The sequence below is a fragment of the Corapipo altera genome, unplaced genomic scaffold (assembly GCF_003945725.1).
Source record: "Corapipo altera isolate COAL_440 unplaced genomic scaffold, ASM394572v1 360, whole genome shotgun sequence".
Taxonomy (NCBI): domain Eukaryota; kingdom Metazoa; phylum Chordata; class Aves; order Passeriformes; family Pipridae; genus Corapipo; species Corapipo altera.
Genome location: NW_020885015.1, coordinates 792,189 through 817,238, shown reverse-complemented (window position 1 = coordinate 817,238; position 25,050 = coordinate 792,189). Strand labels below are relative to the sequence as shown.

The 25,050-nt window shown below is 38.7% G+C and overlaps 1 protein-coding gene across 1 annotated transcript; it reads left to right on the top strand.

The window, feature by feature from the left end:
* Positions 1–30: 30 nt before the first annotated feature.
* SLC25A24 (solute carrier family 25 member 24) lies at positions 31–22,988 on the top strand. Its single transcript, XM_027667625.1, has 10 exons — positions 31–320; positions 10,773–10,899; positions 11,422–11,509; positions 11,982–12,093; positions 14,737–14,895; positions 15,203–15,355; positions 16,504–16,611; positions 18,166–18,333; positions 19,670–19,820; positions 20,509–22,988. The coding sequence occupies exons 1-10, from the start codon at positions 135–137 to the stop codon at positions 20,685–20,687; spliced, it is 1,431 nt and encodes a 476-aa protein (XP_027523426.1). The 5' UTR covers positions 31–134; the 3' UTR covers positions 20,688–22,988.
* The last annotated feature ends 2,062 nt before the right edge of the window (positions 22,989–25,050 follow it).

Below are 25,050 nucleotides of genomic sequence, written 5' to 3'. Positions count from 1 at the left end.
CGGGCCCGGCCGGCCTCTCCCTCCCTCCCCGGGCAGCTGCGGGAGCAGCAGCGCGGCTGGTGTCTCTTCCGCGCCCACCCAGCGGGAGCCGAGGGCTCGTGTCCGCCCGTCTGTCTGCGTCTCACGGCCCCGACATGTTCCAGCTCCTGCGAGGCTTCGTTCTGCCGGCGGCCGCCTGCGACGGGAACAGGGATGGCGACTCCCGGTACGCCAACCTCTTCAGGAAACTGGACCTCAACGAGGACGGGAGGGTGGACATCGCCGAGCTCCAGACGGGCCTCCGGGCCATGGGCATCCCGCTGGGGAAGGAGGCTGAGGAGGTAAGCGCGGGCCGCAGCCGCTGCCGAGGGATCTGTCGCGGCTCCAGGGGCTGCGGGGAGGGTGAGAAGCCCCGGCCCGGCCGCCCCCCCTGCCCAGCCCGAGGGACGGGCGCGGCCGGGCCGGGGCTGCCGCTGCTGCCGCCGCATGCGGGGGCTCGGGGCCGCTCCTGGATGGACGCGGCCTCGGGCCTGCCTTTTTCCTTCCCCGGAACGCCGTTCCAGCGCCGCGGGCCGTGTTGTACAGGCACGCCTCGGGTTGTAGGCGAAGGGTCCCGAGCGCGTACGGCTGTAGGCGCTTCCACTGCCAAGTGGGTTTACTCATCATGTGTGGACTTTTGACATCCTCTGACTCCTTGCTGGGTGGTACTTGATAGCACATTCCTCTTCCAGCACGATAAATGATAGTAATTTACAGTTTTTATCTGTCACTCCACCCATGCATTATCTAGATCAGAGTAAATTAAGGTTTGTTGGGGCAGCACGTAAGTAAATCTGTATAACCGTAGGTTGCGATTTCAGAACTAGCTATTTAAGCTAGCTCTCCTTAGACACATAGACATGGAAATGATTCTTGGTATGGACTACATCAGATACCGAGGCCCTTGTATTAAAAAAGGCACACTTGTAAGAGTGGCTATCAAACCACAAAAGAGACAGTGCACTTCTTCGTGGTGAGGCTTCTGCAGCGATCAGTTCAACTGTTACATTGCTTTGTCCCTTCTATCAATATTTTGACCTCAGAATCAGTAAAACTTAAGTCATCAAGCATTCCAGTGCGATACTGACTTATACTAGCAGATCCGATCTGTTACCTGGAAGAGAACCTTCTCTTTCCTAATTACTTTCAGTAGTCCCCAGGGATCAGCATATAAAGTCATTTAATGTGCAATTCTGAAGGTGTACGTGTTTGTGTGGTAAGGCAAGTCTGCACTGACAAGGCATACATGGGTTCAGTTAGGCTGAATAGACACAGGTGAGATCTGTGGGGGAGCTGTTGCTGTAGCAATTGTTTGTTTCAGTATAAAGAATGGTTCGAGGGCATTCCACTGCCGTGCTTGTAGTAGCTGTTGCACGCTTTCTGAAAGAGCTGCAGGAAAAGGAACTTAAATTTTGACTCTAGTGTTGAGGGGTCAATAATTCAGTGACCTTATGCTAATTGTGGGATACTCTGCCAATTTTTCCCCTATGGTCTCATTATTTGGTCTTTATTTTACCACTTTCCGGTATTTAGTTTTCTGTCTCCTGTCCTTAAGGGAAAAGTATCCAAGAATCCTCTTGAGTTGAATGGTGTTTATATGAGAGTATAAATGAGAGCACACTTTCGCTTCAATATTGCTGCTGGTCAAAATCATCTTTACAACAGGCACGTTTTGTGTTCTTAGGTGTTGGTATATAAAGGAGGGACAGTTTGGCCTGTTTGGTTTTCCACAAAAGTTGTCAGTATTAAGAGCATGACAGTTATGAATTTCAGTCACAGATTATACACACATTGTTGTAAACCTGTTGCACCAGTTTGACTATAACAGTTTGGGGTTTTTACTTACATTGAACAATGGGGAAACAGATGACCAGCTAATTTTCTGGTGTTTAACAAAGGTGGTCTTCCAACATAATTCAGTGAAAGCCCTGAGTCACAAGTGGTGTGCTGCTGAAATTTTGAGCAACTTAGAATTGAAGTTCCAAGTTCCTTCTCAAGATCAGTGATCTTCATTAATAGTGCACATCTGAATAACTGTTAAATTATTCTCAGTTGCTTCAGGATAAACTGAAAGTGAAACCCATGAAATAGATAGAGATGATCTAGACATACCTGGATGTAACAGAGCAGGAAGTGCTGCCTCAGTTTAAGAAATATAGAGTAAACAAAGCAAGCCATGAGTCATGTGCATTTGGGAGGGGTGGAAGAACTGTTGGAGTGCACTGGAACTTCTGTATGCTCACTGTTTTAAACTCAGTGGTGGGCACAATTTGAACTAGAAACTAGACTAGTTATATGTAACTGTTAATAACTAGACTTCTTGTAATAAGAGAGCCTCAGTAAGACTAGCCTCCAGCATCTTTGCGGCCTTCTACTGCCTGCTAATCTACTTCCTGTACTTTCTTGCAACTCAAAACTGCCTTCTCCCACTTCACTTCGAGCTTTAAAGTGATATTGAATTCAGTCTTTTTAGTACTTGGTAAAAAGGTATTTTATTAAACAAGTTAGATATTGAATCATCGTATTTGTGTTTGGAGAGGCAGAAGTAGCCTTATAATTACTAATAACTAATGAGTAAGGAATTGAGACATGGAAGTATGACACAACATGGCAGAGTGTCAGCTATTGAACTGCTCAGCCCTGCCAGCATAGTGGCACCATGGCATGGGCAGACCGTGGGATATCCTAGAGCAGAATAGGCTTCAGTACGTCATGGCTGGGTCAGTCTTAAGCCTTGTGCTGTCATTATGTTCTAGATGCTGGCCCGTGTTAGGTTTCCAAAAATCTCTTGCAGGACTGGCTTCCAACCCATGGGGTGAAATTGAAATCCATGTACCTGGAAGTGTTGGTCATCATTCTTCTGGGAGGCACTGGTAAAGGGACCATGGAAGCATTACTGGTTTCACTGCCAAGTCAATTGGTTGATCCCAAGTTGTCATCTTCACTGTAGAAATTATTGTTTGTGCTACTGGTACTACTTTGCTCTTTTGTCTTTCAGTGTAATTCCTCTCTAGAAGGAATATGCATGTTTTATAGGATCCAAGCCCACTATCCATTTGAGTAATAGACTACCAGTATTTTCTTTCAGCCTTCCTCAGTTATCTTGACAGTTTTGTTAATGATGAGACACTCTTTTAGGTGAAGTAACGTTGTAGATACAAGAACTGATGTGAACCCATGTGGTAAGCTTTGGAGGTAGGTTGCATGTCCCTCTAAGGAAGAATCATTTTTTCCCCATAGCAAGACATCATAGCATGACATGACAGAAGCTCCTGACTTTATGTTCGACTTGACCTGCCTTCTGTCAGTGTCTGACAGATAAAAGTAAACCATTGGAAAATCTGGAATGTATGCTGCTTGGAAGCTGCCAGGATGACACCTGGTTTATACTGTAGTATATTACCTGCCAGGAATGGTTAACTTTGCAAAACGTTGCAAAAGATTCCTGACGTAATATGTGAACACCTACGAAAAAGGAATTCAGTGTGGTGACAGTATCAGATGTTGCTTTAGAAGCAATATTAACAGCTATTGTACGGTGGCTTTGATTAGCAGAGACACAAAATAGATGCTGGGATCAGATCTCATATGATCTCATCCTATGTCTTCAGAATGCTGTGTCTCATAGGCGAGAGTACCATAAATGGTGTGAGTAGTTATATCAAGTACTATTTTTGTTCATCCTTTCCTTCTGTTGCAATCAGTCCTTACAGTAAATCTGTAGGAGGTGAACCCTGTATTTCAAGCTTCAGTTTGGAACAGCCAAGCATTCAAATTCAGGTACTATTTATGCATTGAGTCCTGGAGCTAGGAGTAGGCAGATGTTACTGAAATGAATAACTACATTCTGGAAACAGTATAATGATCTTATTTGGACTGACTCCGTAGCGTTTTGACATAAGTCTTTGGCTACATTAAGGCTCCTTTAGATAAAGAACAGTGTGATGAGACACCTCTGTGTGGTGGAGACAGGGCCTAATGAGACTAATTTCTCAACAATCAGAATATGGTCTGTTTAGAGCAATCAACTGTGCTTATGAAAATTTTAGCCCAATCAAGTCTAAAAATACTCAAACGCTTGAAATATGTTTCTGCATTTAAACTATAGGAAATTCAGAATTCTGTGAAGGGAGGCAGGCCCCTGTGCTGTGTTCCACTGCTGTGTCTCAGCAGAAGGGGATGGGTGAGAACAGGGCCAGGTGTGTATTCTTTCCTTCTGTGCTTTTCTCTGGCCTCTAAAAACTACAGCTAGATAGTGCTTCAGAGCTTGAACTTATCTTAGCAGTTCTTAGTCCAGAAAGCACACACTTGTTTAGTGACTGAGCTAAATATGTCCTTGAATAATTCTGCACTACTTTATTAAGATGTTTGCTCTTTTCCTAATTTTGGTAACTTCCCATACATGGCAAAATTAGAAGGCTAGGAGACCCAGTTAACTGAAGTGTTTTTGTTATTTTGTAGCTTGGCTAGAAAATTAGAAAAAACACTGATTACTTTGGCAACTTCAAAGAAGATACCTGGGCATCTTCTGTCACACTGTATCTACTCTTAGATATTATCATATGTGATATGAAGATTTACAGTCTTAGAAGCTTCAGCATTTCCTTGTCTGTGTGTCATTCTTTATGTGAATTGAAGCTAATAGTCGGCTAAAAAACTGGTGCTATAGAATGAGAGTAGTCTGGTATCTTCAGTTTTTACCAAAACGTGATTCTACAGTCACGTCATGTGACTGTAGAAAAATTCCCTTTTCAGGTCATAATAGTTGTGATGATTATGTCTGGTTATGGGGACTTAATTGTGAAATACCTTAAATATCTTCAGTAATATTCAATTGTAAGCAAACATTATTTCATTGTTTCATTATTTTATATATATATATATATATATTTATATAAAAAATACAGTCATTGTTTCATTTCCATGTGTACAGCTTCAGAAGCTTTTAACTGATATGTGCTATAGTCTCCTAGTGTCCATATGAAAGAGCAAGATGAATCTTAAGTTTGTTTTAGCAACTTAAACATCCAAGGAGATAAAATGAACTGTTTTTGCATACTAACTTGATAGGTTTTTGTCTGAAAAGTGACAAAGTGAGTGATTCATTCTTCCTCCTGCTGCTGCAAAGTGCAATGCCAAGAATTGCCAAATATGGGAAGCCTCACCTCTGAGACATCTCTTAACCATATGCTGAAGTGCTCTGCTAAACCCTTGTCTTGAGACACCATTGTGTCCCAGAAAAACAAACAAGGTAAACTGATAAATCTTTTTAGATGACTAAGGTGGGGATGCCTTTTTAGCAGAGTAGTCTTATTTAATGGGAAAAGTCTGTCTACCCAGTATGTTCAAAGTCAAAAATACCAGTGTAACTGGCAAGGAATGCTGAATGAAAATTCAAGGGATAGTTTGCATCTTCCATGTATGCTGTTTCAGATTCTTGAAATTTAATTCATAGCTATGAGTTGAGAGAGTTTATCCAGGTCCTGAGGGAGCAGCTTCTGCAAAGCATGTGGGGAGAGCATACTCATGACTTGCATCTTGTCCTTTTTAGTCCTGTTTTCTAGACATTCTGTTACCTGAAATGGACCAGTGAGAAGACCTCTGCCAGTGCTGTCCTGTAGCAGGAAGAGTGGTAATTAGGACAGAGAACAGGAAAGGGAAGCTCTGCAGCTGATAGCAACAGCTGCTACTGTCAAGGGTGCAAATCTGCTGTACTGGAGTGGGGGGCTCTTTATGTCTGTCTGTGGCAGGTTTAAAGGGCCTGCTTGGGTTTACATGTTGCTGGTATGCTTTGAGGGGCAAGTGAGTAAATATGTATGCAGAATTTGGACAAATTGGGAGGCCTTTGGAGGCACTTCAAATAACTGTTTTGCTCAAAATAGAGTGTTGTGTTGCATTTCTGGTGGTGGAGTGTCAGTCTAGTTTGTTAGTGTGTTATGTAGACTCACTGGGGTATAATGCTGAGTGAACACATCCTCAGGCCCTTTCCCTTTATGCTGGATTTATCTCCCAACTGATGTAGTTTGACAAGACTGACTTTAATAATCTTTACTACTGATTTTTGGGTCATCATAGTCTGCATAAATTTGTGTAGTCTTGGCAAATATAAATAGGAAAAGGACTATTGTTGGGTATGTGTCCAGTTAAGAGAGGAGAGCTGTCTATACTTCAGCTGTAACTGAGTTTGTTTTCCGATAATTTTACAGTTAAATAACTTAAAACTGTAGAATGCAGAGCTATGTGAATGGCTGGTGCTAAAAAAAAAAAAATAGAAGTGAAGAGGGAAAGAATTGAAAAAAGGGAAAAGAGGAGGAGGAGGGAGTATCATGATTGGTTTTATGTATAGTACCTCTGGTTTTAAAAGCAAATGTGAAACTTGTGAATGGCTAAAGACATGATGATATTCTTACTGTGGTGTTGGAGTTCTTTGTATGCAGTATTTGTAACTGTGCCCTTTGGAACGCCTGTTGCAGCTTGCAGAACAACTAATTGCTACTTGCATCAATTACGTATCTTGAAGTGCTGTTTTTTGCTTATGTCTTGTAGATAGCACGATAGGAAGTCAGTAACTTCTTGTTGAATCACTTCCTTTTAAATATTCTTTACATTATATTAATTAACTGACATAACAAGCTGATGAGTAGATGATTGGTAATCATTTGCACTCAGCAGCCCCACTTTTCACACGCAGTTGAGGTTTGTAAACAGAATGTGAAACTCTGAAGTTAAAAGTCTACATAAAAGCATTAAGATTTCTAGTGTCTTGCATTCTTTGTCTTTACATTGTAGCCACGAATGTGTTAAAGTTCACAACTTTGGCACAGAGTAATCTAATAATTCATCAGGACACTTACAGAGGGTCAGGATTTTTTGATGTGTATATAAAGCCTGTCCGTAACTCCTATTTTTTTTTTATCAGACCTGCTGACTTACATTTCCACACCAAATACAGAGGTCTTTTGGAGGAGTAGGAATTCAACACTGCAACATGATTTATATTATGGAGAAAATTTTTAAAAAATATCTTCGGTATTTCACTCTACTTGTGGCCTTTAACGTTGGTGTTGCCTGGTTGTGCAGGACTTTGAAAGCAGCTGTATTAAGAAAATATGCAGCAGAAAAAGAATAAAAGTAGCAGAATTATTAAAAAAAAAAGGGGTGGGGGAGAAAAAGGCGACAGTGTCATGACCAAATAGGTCAGCATAGGAGCATTTTAGTCAGTATGTTTGAAGGCCCCTAGCATTAAAAAGAAAAATGATAGAATCATAGCACTGTTTGGATTGGAAGTGACTTTTAAAGGGCCATGTAGTCCAATCCCCCTGCAATAAACAGGGACATCTTCAACTAGATCAGATTGCTCTGAGCCCCATCCAGCCTGACCTTGAATGTTTCTAGAGGTGGAGCACCTACCACCTTTCTGGGCAACCTCCTCCAGTGTTTTACCATCCTCATTGTAAAAAACTTATTTCTTATAAGCAATCAAAATCAACACTCATTTGGCTTAAAACCATTACCCCTTTCCTATTGCTACAGGCCTCATAGGAGAAATGCTCCAGCTCTCTGATCATCTTTGTGGCCTCCTCTGGACCTGTTCCAACAGGTCTATGTCTTTGCTGTGCTGAGGATCCCAGAGCTGGACACAGCACTCCAGGGGTCTCACAAGGGCAGAGTAGAGGGACGGAATCACCTCCCTTGAGCTGTCGGTCACTCTTCTTTTGATACAGCCCAGAATGTGATTGGCTTTCTGGGCTGCAAGTGCACATTGCTGGCTCATGTCATCATCTAAACTGTCTTCCTATATCTAGTAATTAGCAATTCTTTACGTGGTCACCATTTCACTTTATCTAGTGAATTATCCTTATTGCTTGGGGTTACAGTTTTTAGACAATGAGAAAAGAAATAGTATGCCTTGAAAAATAAACATTTTTCTCTTGATTCTGGGCCTTTTTAAAGGTGAGGTGATCTCACAGTAAGTCTGTAACAAGAAATGGCAGGTTTTATGAGGCAGGCATGCTGAACATTGTTTCCCAGGACTTCCAAGTGAGTATTGGCATCTAGTTTGGTTCCTGCTCTATTGTTGTAAGCATACCTATTTTAAATGCATCCAGTTCTCCTTCATCAGAGAAGTTGGTGAACCAGGCAGTGGCAGAGTGACAAGTGGCTGTAATTATACAAAATCTGGTAGTATATTAAATGCAGAACAGCAAAGTTGGATTCATTGCTGAACTGAAGAGGAGGTGACTGAATGATGGAACAGTTTACATGTGGAGGCTGTAGAATCTCCATCCTTGGAGATGTTCAAGACTCAATTGAATGTGTTCCTATGCAACCTGATCTAATCAGATCTAATTATATTAGACATGCTTTGAGCTGGAGTTGTGCTCAGTGACCTCCAGAGGTTCCTTCCAGCCTAAATTATTTGATGCTGTGAATGGGCAGTTTGTACCTAGGACTTAGTGGGCCAGGCTCCCCACAGAATCAAGTATGTGTCTTCCTGCTGGCTATGCCCATGGAGTATATAACTCCCCAGGACGAAGTTTCTGCCCGACAGGTGGAAGACAAGCTTCTTCCAGTGTTCCTGTTTGTTCCACAAACCTGCGAATTACTGATTTTAATCTGAAACTTTAACATCCACATAATTAGTTCATTTCATAAACACCAAGAGGCTTTTATTTGTATGAACTTTTAGATCTGTACTGAGAGAAAAATCCGTGTGCCTGCTGAGGAAACTACACGTTTTTGTTCCCTGTCACTTCTGTTCTGCTGCACTGAGAGGGGCTGACACTGGCTTGAAGTCTGAAAAATAACTGCCAAAACAAAAGTAGGGAATGGAGAGTATGTTTGTGCTTACCCTTTTCTGGTTGTTGCAATATGAAATCTGCTTCTTTGGCAGATGAACTGAAAGGTGCCCCCCTTCACACATAGAAGTTGCCGGCTCTCTGAACTTCCTAGGAATTTCCGTTTTCTTTGGCTCATGTCATCCTCAGCAGTGGAGGTTTTGTAATTTATAATATAGTTCAAGTTTTGTCATATCTGTGAGGCAGAACAACACTTTCCTTGTTCTGCATTTCGATTTGCGTGGTTTGGATAGCAGTGGGGAACAGTAAGAGTTTGTGTTGACTAGAACTCGCTCCAAGTGAGTACAAGTGCCACGTAAATCACCTCAGTAGTGTGTGGGAGCCAAGCAGGACACTCGGACCCTGTGGCCTGAGGTGCCATGCATGGAGCAAAAGATGCGTTGAGATTGCAGTGTCTTTGAGGAGGGGGACTCTTTTGGGGCTAGAGTAATTTTTAATGGTGGGGTTTGGTTAGTTTTTAATTTGCTTGGAGTTTTTTGAATGATTAATCTGTTAGCCTTTCTTAATTTCTTGTTAGAAGGTCATGGTCAGGAGTGTATCCATAAACTTCCATAAATGTAAGTTAATTTTTTTTGTAATGGGAAATTCTGAATAGCTCCAACTATATTGACAAGGGCATGAAACTGAATTGATGACTATATCTTTGTTGACAGGTTATTAATAGAAATTACAATCAAGCTGGACTGATGACTATACTAAGAACACTGTTTTTCAAAGCTGATACCAAACCCCTTTGTCTAAATATGTGGTATCTTGAGTTGATTTTTTTGGTGCAATTTGCTGTATTATGGGAAGTAAATAATTTGCTTGTTTCACTGTGGTGTACCACATAATTTTCCTCCATTTTGTTGAGAAATCTTTGATAATCTTATCAATTTTGATTTTATGAGATGAAATGTTAAAGTACATTACTTTTTATGGAGGGATAGGGAAGATGAATAAGACCACATAAATGCACTCAGATGCCTTAAATTCTTTTTCAGACACCTTCAACCAATACACCAGTTTTCAACTTCCTTTGTGTTTAGTTTCTGTAGGCTAGAACTTGTTGGACTTTGGTCTTTTGAGGACTTCTGCTAATTAAAGTGGAGTAAACAGAATGATTAAAAGCAGATTTTGCAGATTAGAACAGCCGTGCAAATCTTGTTGAGAGTTACTTTCCTCCGAAACTCGAGTTGTGCATGGCAGTCTGCCAGATAGAAGGGACTTGGAAGCCTGAGCTCTGTTTCACATTTGTTTCCTGGCTATTGTGTGCCATGTATTGAACTCAGTTGATTTTTACATGTAAATGTTTCTGTCTGCAGGGCAGTTAGTAGGAAGCATGTGCAAAAAAGGAAGATAAGTGTGTCTGTACTTGGTACAAGTTTGTTTAAGATTGTAGTCAGGGCAGTTGGAAGCAGAAAGCCCTGGTCTCAAACACTGAGGGATGGAAGTGCTAGTTGGGCAAGATCTTTGTATTTTTTTTTTTTTTAGTCAGCAGTTAAATTGTTAAATATTGTTTGTATTTTTATCTTTATAATTTATAATTAATAGACCCCTGGATTAAGAGGATAGTCAAGATTATGTTTGTCTAATTTGACTGACATATTGACAAATTGCATGTATAGGAAGCTCACAGGCTTAAACTTGTCCCTTTTGTGATTTTTGTCCCATCCCTCACTTCTTTCTCCACAAATTATTTGACACCTGTAGGTATAACTTGCCAGTGCTGGTAAGAACCCTTAAAATTTCTACATAGGAAGGTTATGTAAATAATAATGCTTTCTCAAATATATATTTACTGCTGAGTGTTTTCTCTCTTTATGAAAATATGAGTACATTAAATTCAGAAACCAAATGGTGCTTTGTGACCTGCTGTAATTTAGAAAAGTCAACTGTTGAATTTTCTCTCAACAGAAAATTTTTAAAGCTGGAGATATTAACCAGGATGGACAGCTGGATTTCGAAGAATTTATGCAGTACCTTAAAGAACATGAGAAGAAGATGAAACTGGCATTTAAGAGCCTGGACAAAAACAATGATGGTATGCCTTTATTTATTTTATTTGTTCAAATATCGTTTGAAGAAACTGTACTTTAAAAGCAATTCAACTTATATTCTTTGTCTGAAAAGGAAAAAAAAATTGTGAATATGGAACCTTTACTTCTTTTTCTTAATAGGATCATAATTATAGTTTACTACAGATTGTAATAATAAGTTAGTGTAGTCTTCTTTTCTTTCTATTATTTTCCGGGTCCATTGAACTGGGGCTCTTTGTTTCCCAGATGGAGAAACTATAAGGAAATTTCTAACTATTTCTATGTAGTAAAGATAAAACAGTTTCTAACTGAATGTTTGCATCCAATTTGGTTGCATGATTTTAATGTACTTGGCTTTGTTCAGTCCTTGTAGTAGGCAATCAAAATACATCATCTGTATTTAAATTGATTTTAAATTACCTTTGCTATTATGCAGGTGTTACAATAGAACCTAGTGAGCTCCAAGGTGCTAACTGTAGTAAGATCCATGTTTTAAATATGTATCATCTTTCTTTTAATGTTTCAAGGAAAAATTGAAGCATCAGAAGTTGTCCAGTCCCTCAAGATACTCGGTATAAACATTTCAGAAAAACAGGCAGAAAAGATCTTGCAAAGGTCAGGAATTATTATTTCTTGAAGGATTTTAAGCTTCTTTGTATTGTAAAGTATCATATTTTTATAACTCAGAGAACAGAATAAATGGGATTATAACTTTGAAAAGTGTTGGTACCTTCAGTGGTGCCTTTATGGGAATTCTCATGTATTCCGTCTACTCTTGGGTAATAATAAGTGGTCACTATTGGAGCATCTGGTTCTGGAGGAGAATGTTATTCGTTTCCCTGTAAATGTTGATATAATGAAGTGTTATATTGTGTTTTTAAAGGGAATATGCCAGCACTTGGATAGGAAAAGCATAGTATTGAAAGGCCATGGCAGATTCAGCCTTGAAGTCGCCACGTGGAACTGACAGTTAGTTGTCACTGATGTGATGAACAGAAAAAAAAGGGCAGGGGGAAGGCAAGAAAACACAACAAAACCCCATCCTTGCTACTGTTTCCTTATATAGTTCTGTTCAATTTCTTTTCAGTATTGATGCTGATGGGACAATGACAGTAGATTGGAATGAGTGGAGAGATCATTTTATGTTTAATCCAGCTACAGACATTGAGGAAATAATTCGATATTGGAAACATTCCACTGTAAGTTCAACTTTTCTTTTAACGTAGTACAGCTTATAGGTTCATCTCTGCTGTGTTACTTTGCAATACTGAGTATAACAGCTTCACACTTATTATATTTCAAGCATATCTATGTTTAGAATTGTTTGATTTTCCTTTTCACTTTGTGCTCTCCTATGTGCCAGCAGGATAGTGTCATGTGAGCTTCTTCTCTACAAAGCACTTGGTCTAAACTTTGCAAATAATTATCAGTAATTCTGAGGATGGAATCCTTTTCCTCCTTTGGAGATATTCCACAGAAAAATAATAACCACACTATTAAATATTTTTCTTCTCCACATGTTACAGTATATTTTTATGTTCTGTGCTTTTGATTTGTTGAAACAAATTATATAGACATTATATAGACTGTTTCTTATGCTGAAATTAGTATTTGCATTTATATGGTAATATCATAAAATCACTAGTGCCTTTAGTGATTTGCTGTGCACATGTTCTCGCACTCTTTTGTGCTACAGAATTTTAAAATGACAGAATATACAGCAATAGGATATCCACTCTGCAAATAAATTTTTAAAGTTATTATTGAATGGAGCTCTTGTCACCTCAGTGACTGACTTTTAAGAACAATAAGTAAGTAAACCAATAGTAGTCCTGTTTGCTAAATATCCTTCCTGTATATTGTTGGACTAAATAAAGTTAGGTAAAGACAGATTGCTTTGAATATAGTAAGACCATTTGTATCTCCAGGGATAAGTCAGCATTTCCATAATAAAAAACAGTTTGTGAGATCTGAGAGCTTTGAATGTTTCACACTGTACAATCTCAATTCAGGAATGCTTGCCAAAAGAGAGTTAGCTCCCTGTTAGCTCAGGAAAGCACTTGAAGCCTGCTATGAGATCAAATAGCCTTGGTCCCAGCTTACTGTGTGTAAAAAAATCTTTGCTTTAATAAAATGCTGCTTTTTACTATTATTAAACATAAGATCTATATTTTTCTTTTTATTTATGGAATGTCATTAGTTACCCCCAAGAAACAACTCTGGGAGCCTCTTAGTGTTCTTAGTGTTGCAGTCAGCTGATGACCCAGTTATCACAGCAAGCAAAATCCAGCTACATGGCAACACAGCTGCTGTTTCAGATAAGAGCAGATGTGAGACCTCCCAGCCTGGCTGGCGTTGACAGCTCTTTCAATTCTGTTTTTATTGTAAAATTTTAATGCTGTCAGGCTCTTCCAGGCAGATAACTGCATTGGCATAGACTTATTATGAGTTGGTAGCTGTGGCCTGTCTGTTGTAAAGGCCCTCAATTTATCTTTTTTTTTCTTAGTTGCATTTAGGTCTCAGTAGACACAAGGTTTAAACCCTGGTAGATGTGCATAATATCTCTAAGAACATTGAATTTATATTTTGAGAGTTCTGATTGATCTTTTGATGTTTCCATGTAGTTGAGCAACTGATGACACCTTACGTGGAAACCGTGAATGTCAGAAAGATGAAAGGATTTTCCAATTGATCTCTTCTGTGTTCAGTATCCAGAATAGTTGGTGCTTATCCTGTTTATCCAGTGGCAATATTTATAGTCTGCATTCTGCAATTTTTGTTCCACATGACCAAGACAGTAGTCTGTCTACTAACAGATAGAGAATACAGTGTAAAATAGGGATATAGTGTCTACAATTGAAGTCAACAATAATTTAAAAGGTTTATCTGTTAACATGCTTTCTGGGCAGTACTTACCAGTTATTAAAATATTCTTGCTCCTTTTAAAAGTTTAATTTATGTGTAATATCATGTTTGCATTATCTACGTGTATTTTTTTTCCTCATATACCATGGTTGCAAGTTACACTTAAGAACAAAGACTATGTTTAAGTGATATGTGAGATTTCACAGTCTTATGTCTTGGACAGCTTTATCACTAAAGCCTGCAGTAATGTTGCTCTTTGATCAAATTGAATAGTAATACAAATGTGCACCTCTTAATGAAATTTCAGACTTTTATAGCTGAGAAAAATTATTAAATGTGTTTTTCGGTATAGCTGATTATAAGATAATGTATAAACATTAGTCAAACTTCTTATTTTTTAAGGTAATACACAGCAATTACCAGAAAGAGAATATTTTGCTGTATCAGCTGTAAAAATACTACTTGAAAATGTTGGGGAGAGTAGGGGGAAGGGGACATCCACATATGTGTGAATAAATTACCATGAGAGAGAAATCTCTTGTTAGCATCCTTAGGAGATTACCAAACTAATCCCAGAAGGCTGTCTGGTGAAAGGTTAGCTGCAACATATAAGCATTTGAGCTTTAGTGCTGACTGTAAAGGACTGCTGATCATGACAGAATGTCTTTGCTTGGGCCATACTCAAGGCGGAACTTTGTCATAATTTTTAATGATGATGGTGCTGTCTTTGAAATGGTGGGTCTGTGGTGTTATTGCTCAATATCTATGTAGAAGTCACTAAAAATTGCTTTTCATTGAACAGCAATGCATAGCAAGTTAATTATAGAATGTAAATTAGAACTATTTTTTAATTTTGTTAACTAGCATTCTATTTAAAATTCTTAGGTGATATGCTAATTTGAATTAGAACTGTTGATAAAACCGAGGTGATGGAACGAGACAGTTATTTGTGCATCTTTTGCTTTGGATTCTAAAAGGTGTTGGATATAGGAGATAGTTTGACTGTTCCAGATGAGTTCACAGAGGAAGAGAAAAAGACTGGACAGTGGTGGAAGCAGCTGTTGGCAGGAGGAGTGGCTGGTGCTGTCTCCCGGACAGGTACAGCACCGTTAGATCGCCTTAAAGTGATGATGCAGGTGGGTGCAATGTCCGAGAAATTTTTGGTTTCTAGTGCATCAGTTCAGTATCTACGTTCTGGAGGTCTAGTTTTGACAATTTCCATGTTTTGTGTTCATGAAAATTGTCTTTTCCGTAGTCATGTGGACAAAAATGTAAGCAAAATATTACAGTACTTGTGCCACTAAAATAAGATTTTTTTCAGTACTGGATGTGACTTTACTAGTTGATATATTTAATCAGTTTAATACTGATGAGTTTTATAAGCTAATCAGAACAGTGTTCTTTACTGTGACTTTGATTTTTTTAATTTTTTTTTTTTAAAAGGTTCATGGTTCAAAATCAAACAAAATGAATATAGCCAGTGGTTTCAAGCAAATGTTAAAAGAAGGTGGTGTCCGATCCCTTTGGAGGGGAAATGGTGTAAATGTCGTGAAAATAGCTCCTGAAACAGCTATTAAGTTCTGGGCTTATGAACAGGTAGGATGATAAATCAGGAATGAAAACAATGGTAAATAAAATACTACATCACTCTCACTGTTCATTATTTGTACTGTTGTATTATATAGGAGTTCTTGTCATGGTTGGGGATTTTGTCACAGTAATTTAGGGTGACTTTCAGATTTAAAATAGTCTATTCCATTAATGGAATACTTAGTATTAGGCAGATTTTGCTATTGTACTATAAGTAGTGTACATAAACTAAATCTGTCATACATTTTAAACTGTCTTCAAATCTGCATGGCTTTGTATGAGCCCTGCATTAATACCTAGATTGTTCCTTCAAAGTGACAACAACCAAAAACTTAGCACATTATGCGAGCTGAACCTACACAGGATTCACTTAAAGTCAAATATCACAGTGCTATGATGCCCTTATCCTGGATTTCAGAGTTATATTTACCTCTGAATCAGCTTTAAGCATCATGTTAAGGCCTAATCCTCCTTTGGAAAATGAACTCCCATTCTGGTGTATTTAAATGAGCTTTATTTTTCCTCTGTGGGGCTTGCCTAGTGCCTCAAGTAAGTCTGAATGAAGGTACTGCGCATTTCTGTACAACTGGGAAATAAAAGCAACAAAAATCAAATAAACTTGGGGATATTGCTAGACTGAAGGGCAGATTTAGGTACCATAGAGTAATCTTGGGCACATTATTCTTTACTCTTATTCAACCTTTCGGGAGCTGACGATGCATTCTTGCATGATGGTGTCTCTGCCTCGCAGGACACTAGAGCTCTCCAAGTGCCTCTGTCAAATTGCCAGTTGATCCTTGCAGATCCAGTTTTCCAACCAAAGAATGCAAGGAGTTCAGTTCCAGTTTGTTTTCTGGGGTCCATAGTGAGGGTACCCTTGAGTTGACTGTGGAACACTCGGCAATACTGGGGGTGACTGAGGTGTTTAATGTAAAGGATTCTTGTAGGCTGGAATGTTTATTGTATTCTGGAGAATCACAGAGCTGCAGTGAGAATAGTTCTAAATTTGTTGGGTTAGTAAATGTAACTGTAAATACATGAAAAACTAAGTACAGCTTGAAAAGACATTTTGTACTGTACTCTTGCCTTTCATAGTAACTCTTGCCACTCCTAAAAAGCATGTGATGTTTATGTTATGTGTTTTAACTATACAGTATAAGAAGATACTCACTAAGGATGATGGAAAGCTGGGCACTGTTGAAAGATTTATATCTGGTTCTTTGGCTGGAGCAACAGCACAAACTTCTATTTATCCCATGGAGGTAAGTAACAGAGATACCAAAGAGTAGCCAAATATTTGCTTCATTTCCAAAGTAAACCCCATTTTGCTCTTGCAAATATTGTAAGGATTCCTTTCTAGTCTTATATCCTAATTTATTTTTACTTTGGACTTCCTTTCAGAGTTTCAGGGCTAGGCATTTTAGAATATACTATGTTCTAATTGGTTCTTGTAATTTTTCCCTGTATTTGGCTGTATAATATTGTTTAAAACAATATTTAAATTAAACCTAGTTCAGGAAAAAATATTACCCAAGAACACAGTTAAAATTCAGTACTCATTTAAGCATTTTCTAAATTGGACATAAATCCTTTTCCCACCATATGTAAGCACAGAGTGGTGTTGTTTGTAGCAGAACTGAAGTTGTGTTGCGTTATGATGGGAATCTGCATCTGATAAGGAATGCAGCATGGAAGGAGGATGTAACAGCTACAACTGGGGCTGGCTGGACTGGCTGCTCTTTCCTCTGTAGGACACATTTGTGGGTGGCACTACATGTTGCAATGTGAAAAGTGTTAATATATTAACACTTTAGTGTAACTATTTCGCAGCATTTCACAGAAGGGTGTACTTCCTTTACTGCTGGTTCCTCAGAAAGTTTTTCAGTTGTGTAAATACATGTTGGAATATATGTTGGGTCTGAGACTAAATGAATACCAACATCAAGGTTTGGTAGTAATGCAAAATGTACCCTTAAACAGGGTGTCAATAGGAATAGAAAATATCTGTTTTCACTGTTGAAGTGATAATGATCTCTTTAAAGAGCATCCTTGCTGTTATAGAGGCTGAATCTCAGCTAACCTGAGTACAGGGATGGGTTAAATTAGGGAATAACTGAAATGTTATGCAGATTGTCTGGATTACACTGATCAATGGAGACAGATGAACTATTCTACAGTAACATGTTCTGGTCTCCCTAAAAGACATAGTACTGTCCTAGAAGTGTTTATTAGGATATTTCTAAGGAATAGAGAAAAGCCAAGTGCCAGGAAACTCCTGAGGAAGCTGCAGTCTTAGGAGGCTTTAAAGTAGGCCAAATTTTTGTGCAGGAAATGTCTTCAGTGGTTTCTTTTGGATCCTGTTATTAATTTCTTCGTCCTAAGATGCTGTACAGACTTACTTGCATTATTAATCAAGTGCTGGGTTTCATTAGTGAGACAGAACCTTTATATTCCTTAACTACCTCTCTAAGCATCATGCTTTTCAAAAAATTATTTTCTTCATATGCTTTGGTGTTCCCAGACCAGAACTGGGATCTGTTGGTATGTTAATGCTCTCACTTGTTCCTTAGCTGATGCTTCATTGAATATTGCCCACACTGTTGCCTTCAAGCTGATAAAAAAATATTACTCTTTTAATCAAAAAGTCTTAAGAATTTGTAAGCTAGTATATGGTTTTGTGTTGTGCTCTGCACTAAGGATAGACCTGAAGAAGCCTGCTGCTAACAAATACTTGCCAGAAATCATCACAAAGGAGGCTTGTAGCACCAAAATGTAAAGCAGGTAATTAATTAAGGCTACTTTTTTTTCCCTTTTAGGTTTTAAAGACCAGATTGGCTGTGGGTAAAACAGGGCAATATTCTGGGATGTTTGACTGTGCTAAGAAGATTTTAAAAAGAGAAGGTCTAAAGGCTTTCTACAAAGGCTATATTCCTAATATTCTGGGTATAATTCCTTATGCTGGCATTGACCTTGCTGTTTATGAGGTGAGTTCAAGGTTCTTCACCCACAAGGTGGTTGGGCACTGGAATGGTTTTGCCAGGGAAGTGGTCACAGCACCAAGACTGACAGAGTTCAAGAGGTGTTTGGACAATATCCTCAGGCACACGGTGTGACTCTTGGGGATGGTCCTGTACAGAACCAGGAGCTGGACTCAGCGATCCTTGATGGTCTCTTCCAACTCAGCATATTCTGTGATTCTGTGAGTTTAGATCACTGGATGCATGTAGCTGTCACCAGTTACTTTACAAAAAGTGTAAATATTCTTTACAATGTCTGTATCATTAGTTAGATTTGTAATATGCTTGTATTATTACAGTTGCCTTTGACTGGAAATAAACAAATGAGACTTTCCTCTAATGTTACTAGACTTCAGTATTACTGTTTGCCCCTCCTGCAGGAGTGCCTGTGCAGATGGGCTCTTACATGCAACAGTACCAAACAGGAAATGTTCTTAGACAGGATTATATAGACTTGGCAGTACACTGTGCTTGCATACTAAACTAACCCTGTTAGACTGGAACATACCATTCTATAGTAAATATGGGCCTTAAAAACCTGATAAGATATTCATATTATGGTACCTATCCTGCATTTATGATAGTTAATATATTTTTTTGCCATTTTCTTTGATTTATAATTGGATTATATTAACCTGAACTTCTTGTGTGCCTGTACATGTCACCAAAATTCTTTGTGGCTGATATAGTTGTTCTGAGGAATTTGAAACACCTCTGTCTTTCAAGAGGAACTGACACCAATTACACTGACCAGCAATGTTGAAAATATTTAATCTACCTTAGATGCTATGTGTTGCTTCAAAGTGGGTTAAATAACTCAGATACATAGACTAATTTTTTTCCTAGCCTAGACAAATCTTTTTTTTTGACACTGCATTAGTAATCAGCAGAATTGCTTGAACAAATGTTTTCAAAACTGCATGAAATTCTTTTTTCCAATTTGCATCCTTTTTTCTGCATGGAGTCGTGCACAGCTGAGCAAGCTTTTGTGGCACCCCGTGGGGTGCTGAGTTGGGTTTCCCTCCTTCTCTCCTCAAAGTATTCTGGGTCTAGAATGTGACCACTGTTCCTGCTGCTGGATCTTTTAAGGATTTCTCTTCTAGGTACTAACTACTGTAGTCTGCTTTAAGTCCTTGCCTGTATCCTAAGGTGTGGACTTTAAAAGTCAGTGTGTAGGACTGGTGTAGTGAGATTGATGCTTTTCAGGATTGAGCCCTTAAGGTCCGTTATGAATAAAGAAGTATTTGTTTACTTTTTTGAATGCAGATATCTTGTATTACTATTTAATTTTATACCTTGGCAGCTCTTAAAGAGTACATGGCTAGAACACTATGCATCAAGCTCTGCCAACCCAGGTGTTTTTGTATTGTTGGGATGTGGAACTGCTTCCAGCACATGTGGGCAGTTAGCCAGTTACCCTCTGGCTCTTATCAGAACACGCATGCAGGCTCAAGGTGAGTTGTCTTGTACTGAAAATATATCTGTGTGGTCACATCAAAATTGTATCATTTGGAATAACTGTAGCAGAGACATAGGAATACAAAAAACCAACCAAACAAACAACAAAAAACCCCAAAACAAACTTGGAAAAACCAAGGACTTATCTGCAAAATTCTTGTTAATGTTGGTCTCTCCTCCCTCTTAGCCCCAACACTGTTGTTCTTCATACTTGATTCAAAAGTAACATTTTGGACACTGGTGCTCTGTATATTCTGAGAGCCACATTCCATACAAGACTACCAGACATAGAGCCACTGTCACAGTCTGGGAGCACTTTTCTAAAATTTAGAATGTTCCCTAAATTTTAGATATTAAATGGCAGGGCTTGTGTTGCCCTGTGAAGGCAGACAACAAGGTTTGCTCTGGAGGACATTGCATAAAGACAGCTTCATAGTTGAGATTTTTATTTGATAGGTTTGTGCACTTAAGGATGGGAGCCTAGATTTCTAAAGGAATATAGATGGATAATGCTTTTCAGTGGGATTTAGACACAGGAATATCTCCCACATGGCTGGGAATAAAAAGATTTCTTTTCAGTGGCTCTAGGGGTGAATAGCAGGCTCACACCTAGGTATTTGATATTTGCTTGAGAAGTTTAATATTACTCAAACTGTTGTATAACACACTATATTTTTGTTCTAGCCTCAGTGGAAGGAGCTCCACAGCTAAGCATGGTTGGTCTCTTTCAAAGAATTATTGCTACAGAGGGACTCCGAGGACTTTACAGGGGCATAGCCCCTAATTTTATGAAAGTGCTTCCAGCTGTCAGCATCAGCTATGTTGTATATGAAAAAATGAAGCAGAATTTGGGAATAGCATGAGATGAAGGAAAAAGGTGAGATGCTTCTAATGTTGTTGGAAACACCAGAATAATAATGTTTTCTCAAGTAATCTGCTCTCACAGTTCGAGGCAGATCTTCGTGAAGAGATGCTGCAACTTCTACTTTTGTCCTTAAGTGGGAAGAAACTTCCTTAAATTTTAGTTCACCATTTCTAAACAGATACCTATATTGCACTTTAAAATGTCACTGAGTTGAAAAAAAAAATCAAGAAACTGTCTTTAAATCGACAATATGTTTTTATTTTTAGGAAATCATGCATATTTTGCTCTCTCCTTTTTTTATTTCTCTTTTCTAAATGTGTATTTGTCTTGGATCAAACCAAAGGTAGGAGAAGTTTATACTGCCTTGATACTGAATATATGAAAGTATGAAAGTGACTTTTTGTTCTGTCATGCTGCCTATACTCAAGCAATTCACAGGCAACATTTTGCATGCCTAGAAGTAAGCACTTTTATTATTTTTGAAGACTGAATGTTAAGTTCCTAAGAAACAGGATCTTGGATACAGACAAGGATGGAGTTACACATAACTAGGTAGTCTATCACCTTTTATCTTCAGGCAGACCTTTTTTTTCTGTTAGTTAAAGAGCCTGACAAACTGCTGTTCCATGGTATCAGGATACCTCGAATGGATTTACACGGTATTTTTGTAATACAGTCAGCGATTTTGATAACTTGCTTCACTGGACCTGCTTTTCATTGCACCTGTAAATGTGAGCACCATTAACCATGGCAAGCTTTGGGTTACAGCTGCATGTTTTATTGGAGCATAATACACAGGAACAGAAAAAGCTTTTGGTTATTATATCCATTCCATACAAGTGCAAGTTGCTGTTTAAAAACAGGGTGGCAGATCCGGTATTAAGCTGGGTGGTGATTGTAGTACAGGCAATAGCAGAGCTCTTCATGAGAAATGCTTCTCATTTTGGACTTTCCATTCTTTCCCTTATTCAGAGGGCTGCAGTCCACTATGTGCTTTTAGCCACAGAGGATTGCATTATTATGTAATGGTTTTACAGGTCTGTCATGCACGATAAATCCTCTTTCCCTCTCTCTTCCATACACAGTGGCTGTGTGTGTGAAATTCAGACAGCGAAATACTGAAGTGTTTTGTCCAGGTGACCAACTGGCAGTGCTGATCTCAGGTGCCCATCAGATTGATGTTCATGTAGCAAGCAAAGCATGCATATAGACCTTATTAGTGCTTGAGAAACAGCTCCTTGTCAAAAAACAAAGCAGCACTTCCTCAATGCAGAAAGTTAAGCATTTCCAAGTACTTCCAAAGTGACTTTTTTTATTTTTTTGAGGGGCACACATTTCAGTTGCCTTCAGGCCTGAACACTGAAATAGATTAACAATTATTACTGAATTCATTCCTTAGGCTTTTTCTGCTTTCTGTAACGTGTGGTGTCTTAATCTTAGTAAATTCAAGATTATACTTACCTTGACCTTCTAAAAGCAACTGTTCTTAGACCACTTCCTGAAATTGGATTACCGAAGGAAGAACTTTGTTCCTTTAAGGTCATTAAGGGTCTCTTTTTTAATTCTTTTTCTTGGGGGGTGGGTTTTTTTGGTTGTTTGGGGTTTTTTAAACAAACGAATAAGCAAGCATAAACAATTGCCTGAACCTCCCTTGTTCCACATACTATTTGGGCCATATTTTGCAAACAGCAGTCACACGTAAATCTGTGATCAGTGCTTCCATTGCTGCTGTTTATTCCATAAACTGATATATAACAACTCCGTAAAACCTGTATTATAAAATGTTGTTTTCATCAGATTTCAGAAAATGGCAGCTTTAGCTGTGTATTTTGGCCTTCCCTTTAGGGAAACCTTGGACTTTGCACTTTTAAAAAAAAAACAAAACAAAAAAACCCCAAAAAATCCAAATCGTTCATATGTATAATGCCTTTCTAATCTGAGTGTTTCTTGGTTTTGCCAATATTGTTGTATCTTTGTGGGATTTGTGAGATCAATTGCTGATCATTTTGTTTGACTGTGACCAATGAGCAAATGTATTGTGTGTGTGTGATGTAAAGATGACTTTAGCAGTTTCTACTTCTAGACTTCCTCCATTTTGTTTATAGTATGCAAGTGCCATTATGAGTATTGAAAATTATGGTGATCTTTTCAAATGTTGAAAAGATGGGATGTTTCAAATTTGGTTTTTCGTTATGTGCCTTGATGATGACTGTGTTCAATTGTGTATTCTTTGTCTCTTAAATGTATGACCTTTTTAGCTTTATAAAACTACCAATAAATCTTTGTTTCCTTATCTGGCTGGAGTGTGCTGATGTGGTTTTTTTCATGGTCTGATAGACAGATCATCATCTGTCTTCTTTCTTGCATTATATGCATAATATTTAATGTCAAAAATGAAAATAATTTATCTAAAAATAAGTTTGAGACTACCCTATGCTTTGCTGTAATGTTGTTATTTGAAAACCTAGTTTGAGATTAGTCAGTTGTCATCCTTTTTAAAACTCTAGCTGTCTCATTGCTCAATGGGAGATCACATAATGTTTAGTATTTTTGCTCATTCATTTAACAGTATTACACCATGATTTCTTCTGTGTCTGTTGTGTGACAGAACTCGTAATAACCTGGGATAAATGTATTTGCTTGTATTCTTAGTGTTGTTAATCTTACCTGTTAGTCATAGAATCAATATAAAATCTTTTCAAGGTAATTGACTTAATTTATTCTGCATGTGTAGCATGGCTATGCTACTAAAAGCATGCTGGCAGCCAGCTTTGAAACTCATGATTTTTTCACACCAATCCTTCAGATATTAAAGATGATTGTAAACAAATTAGGGAGGCTTTTCTTGTCCGTGATTGCTGCAAATGCAGTTCTTGTAACATCAGATTTGGAAGTTTGCTTTTAAGTAATGGAAGAGGTAGATGTGCAATGTGTGATTCCCGACTAAATGAACAATCTGACATCCAGCTCCACTTGAGGCAAGACTGCTTTTTTTAACTGGAAATTCTCTGCAAGAAGGGCCCAGAAGGGAAAGGAAAAGCTCATTTGTTTTCCCTTCAAGATAAATGTGGGGTGTGAATGCTATTCAGTAGCACTAACACTAGAAAACGCTGCAGAAAATGCATGGAATTTAAAATAGGGTTGCCACTGTGTGCCTTTCCCTCTTGACTGTGGTTGGCTTCCTGGCAGGATATACCTCCTGCAGCAGTTGCATTCTTCACAGTGGCCCCAGCCCAGGCCCAAGCCGCCTGGCACACACCTGGGAGCAGAAAGGTCACAGTGAACTCTGTGTGCTGAAACCCTCTTGCCAGCTTTCCCTTCTGCTAAAGAACTGCTGCACTACGCGGGTGAGACTGGGTCATGGGCCTGCCTGATGCCCAGATTAGCCTTCAGAGGCCCAGGTTGAACGACTTCTGTTCTTTACTGCCTTGTTTCACACCTCTGAGCTAGCTGCACTTGTTAGAGTGTGGCAGGATGTATTTATGACTTTCTTTTCATGTCTTTCTAATATTTGCCCATGAGATAAGGTATGGCAGTAAATGCCTTGCAGTGTGGGATGTTGCTACACAAGAACTACAAGAATATCAATGATGTCTTAACCTGCAGGCTATTTGCTGTGCAAGGAAGTGTGGTTTTTAAATGCTTCCCCTTCTGATATTGGACTGGACTTTTAATATAAGTCTTTTAAGACTTGTATAAAACAAGATAGTGGTCTAAACTGTATTTTTTTTAGAACATAATTGGTAAGAACTGGCTATTCAACACAGTAATTTTGAAATATTGACAGTCTTGCTGTGTGAATTATGTTTAGCTTCTAAGCCCTCTTGGTGTCTGAAAATGTGTAGAAATATTACTTTTTTGTCCATGTTTGTGCAATTCAGGGTAAAAACTGTCTGTGTTCTGGCAACTAACTAAATGCTTGAGTACTGTGCACCTAAGCTGTTAACCTTTGCCTGTTTTGCTAAAAAGCTAACAAAGGAGTCTAGTATGTACTATATAAGTATATGAAAAAACCCAGAGTGTGTATACACCTGCATACATATTTACATATATTTATGCACATAGACATGTATAAAACCTTTTCTTCTCTGCACCAAGTTCGTACATCTCCTTTGTGCAGTAGCTGGAGCAGCTTCCAGAATGGCCTTTTACTTGAACACTCTTGGAGCAGTGAAACTGCTGTCCCTGCAAAACTTTCTCCTGCAAGCTGAAAGTATGAGATCAAAGAGTAGCTGTCATGAAGTTCACTTAAATAATGTGTCAGTACTACTCATGCTAAAATTCAGAATGGTTTTGTCCCCTATAGGCTCATGTAAAGCGAATATCTAGTGCCTATCCCTTTGAAGTAGGTGTCAGCAAAA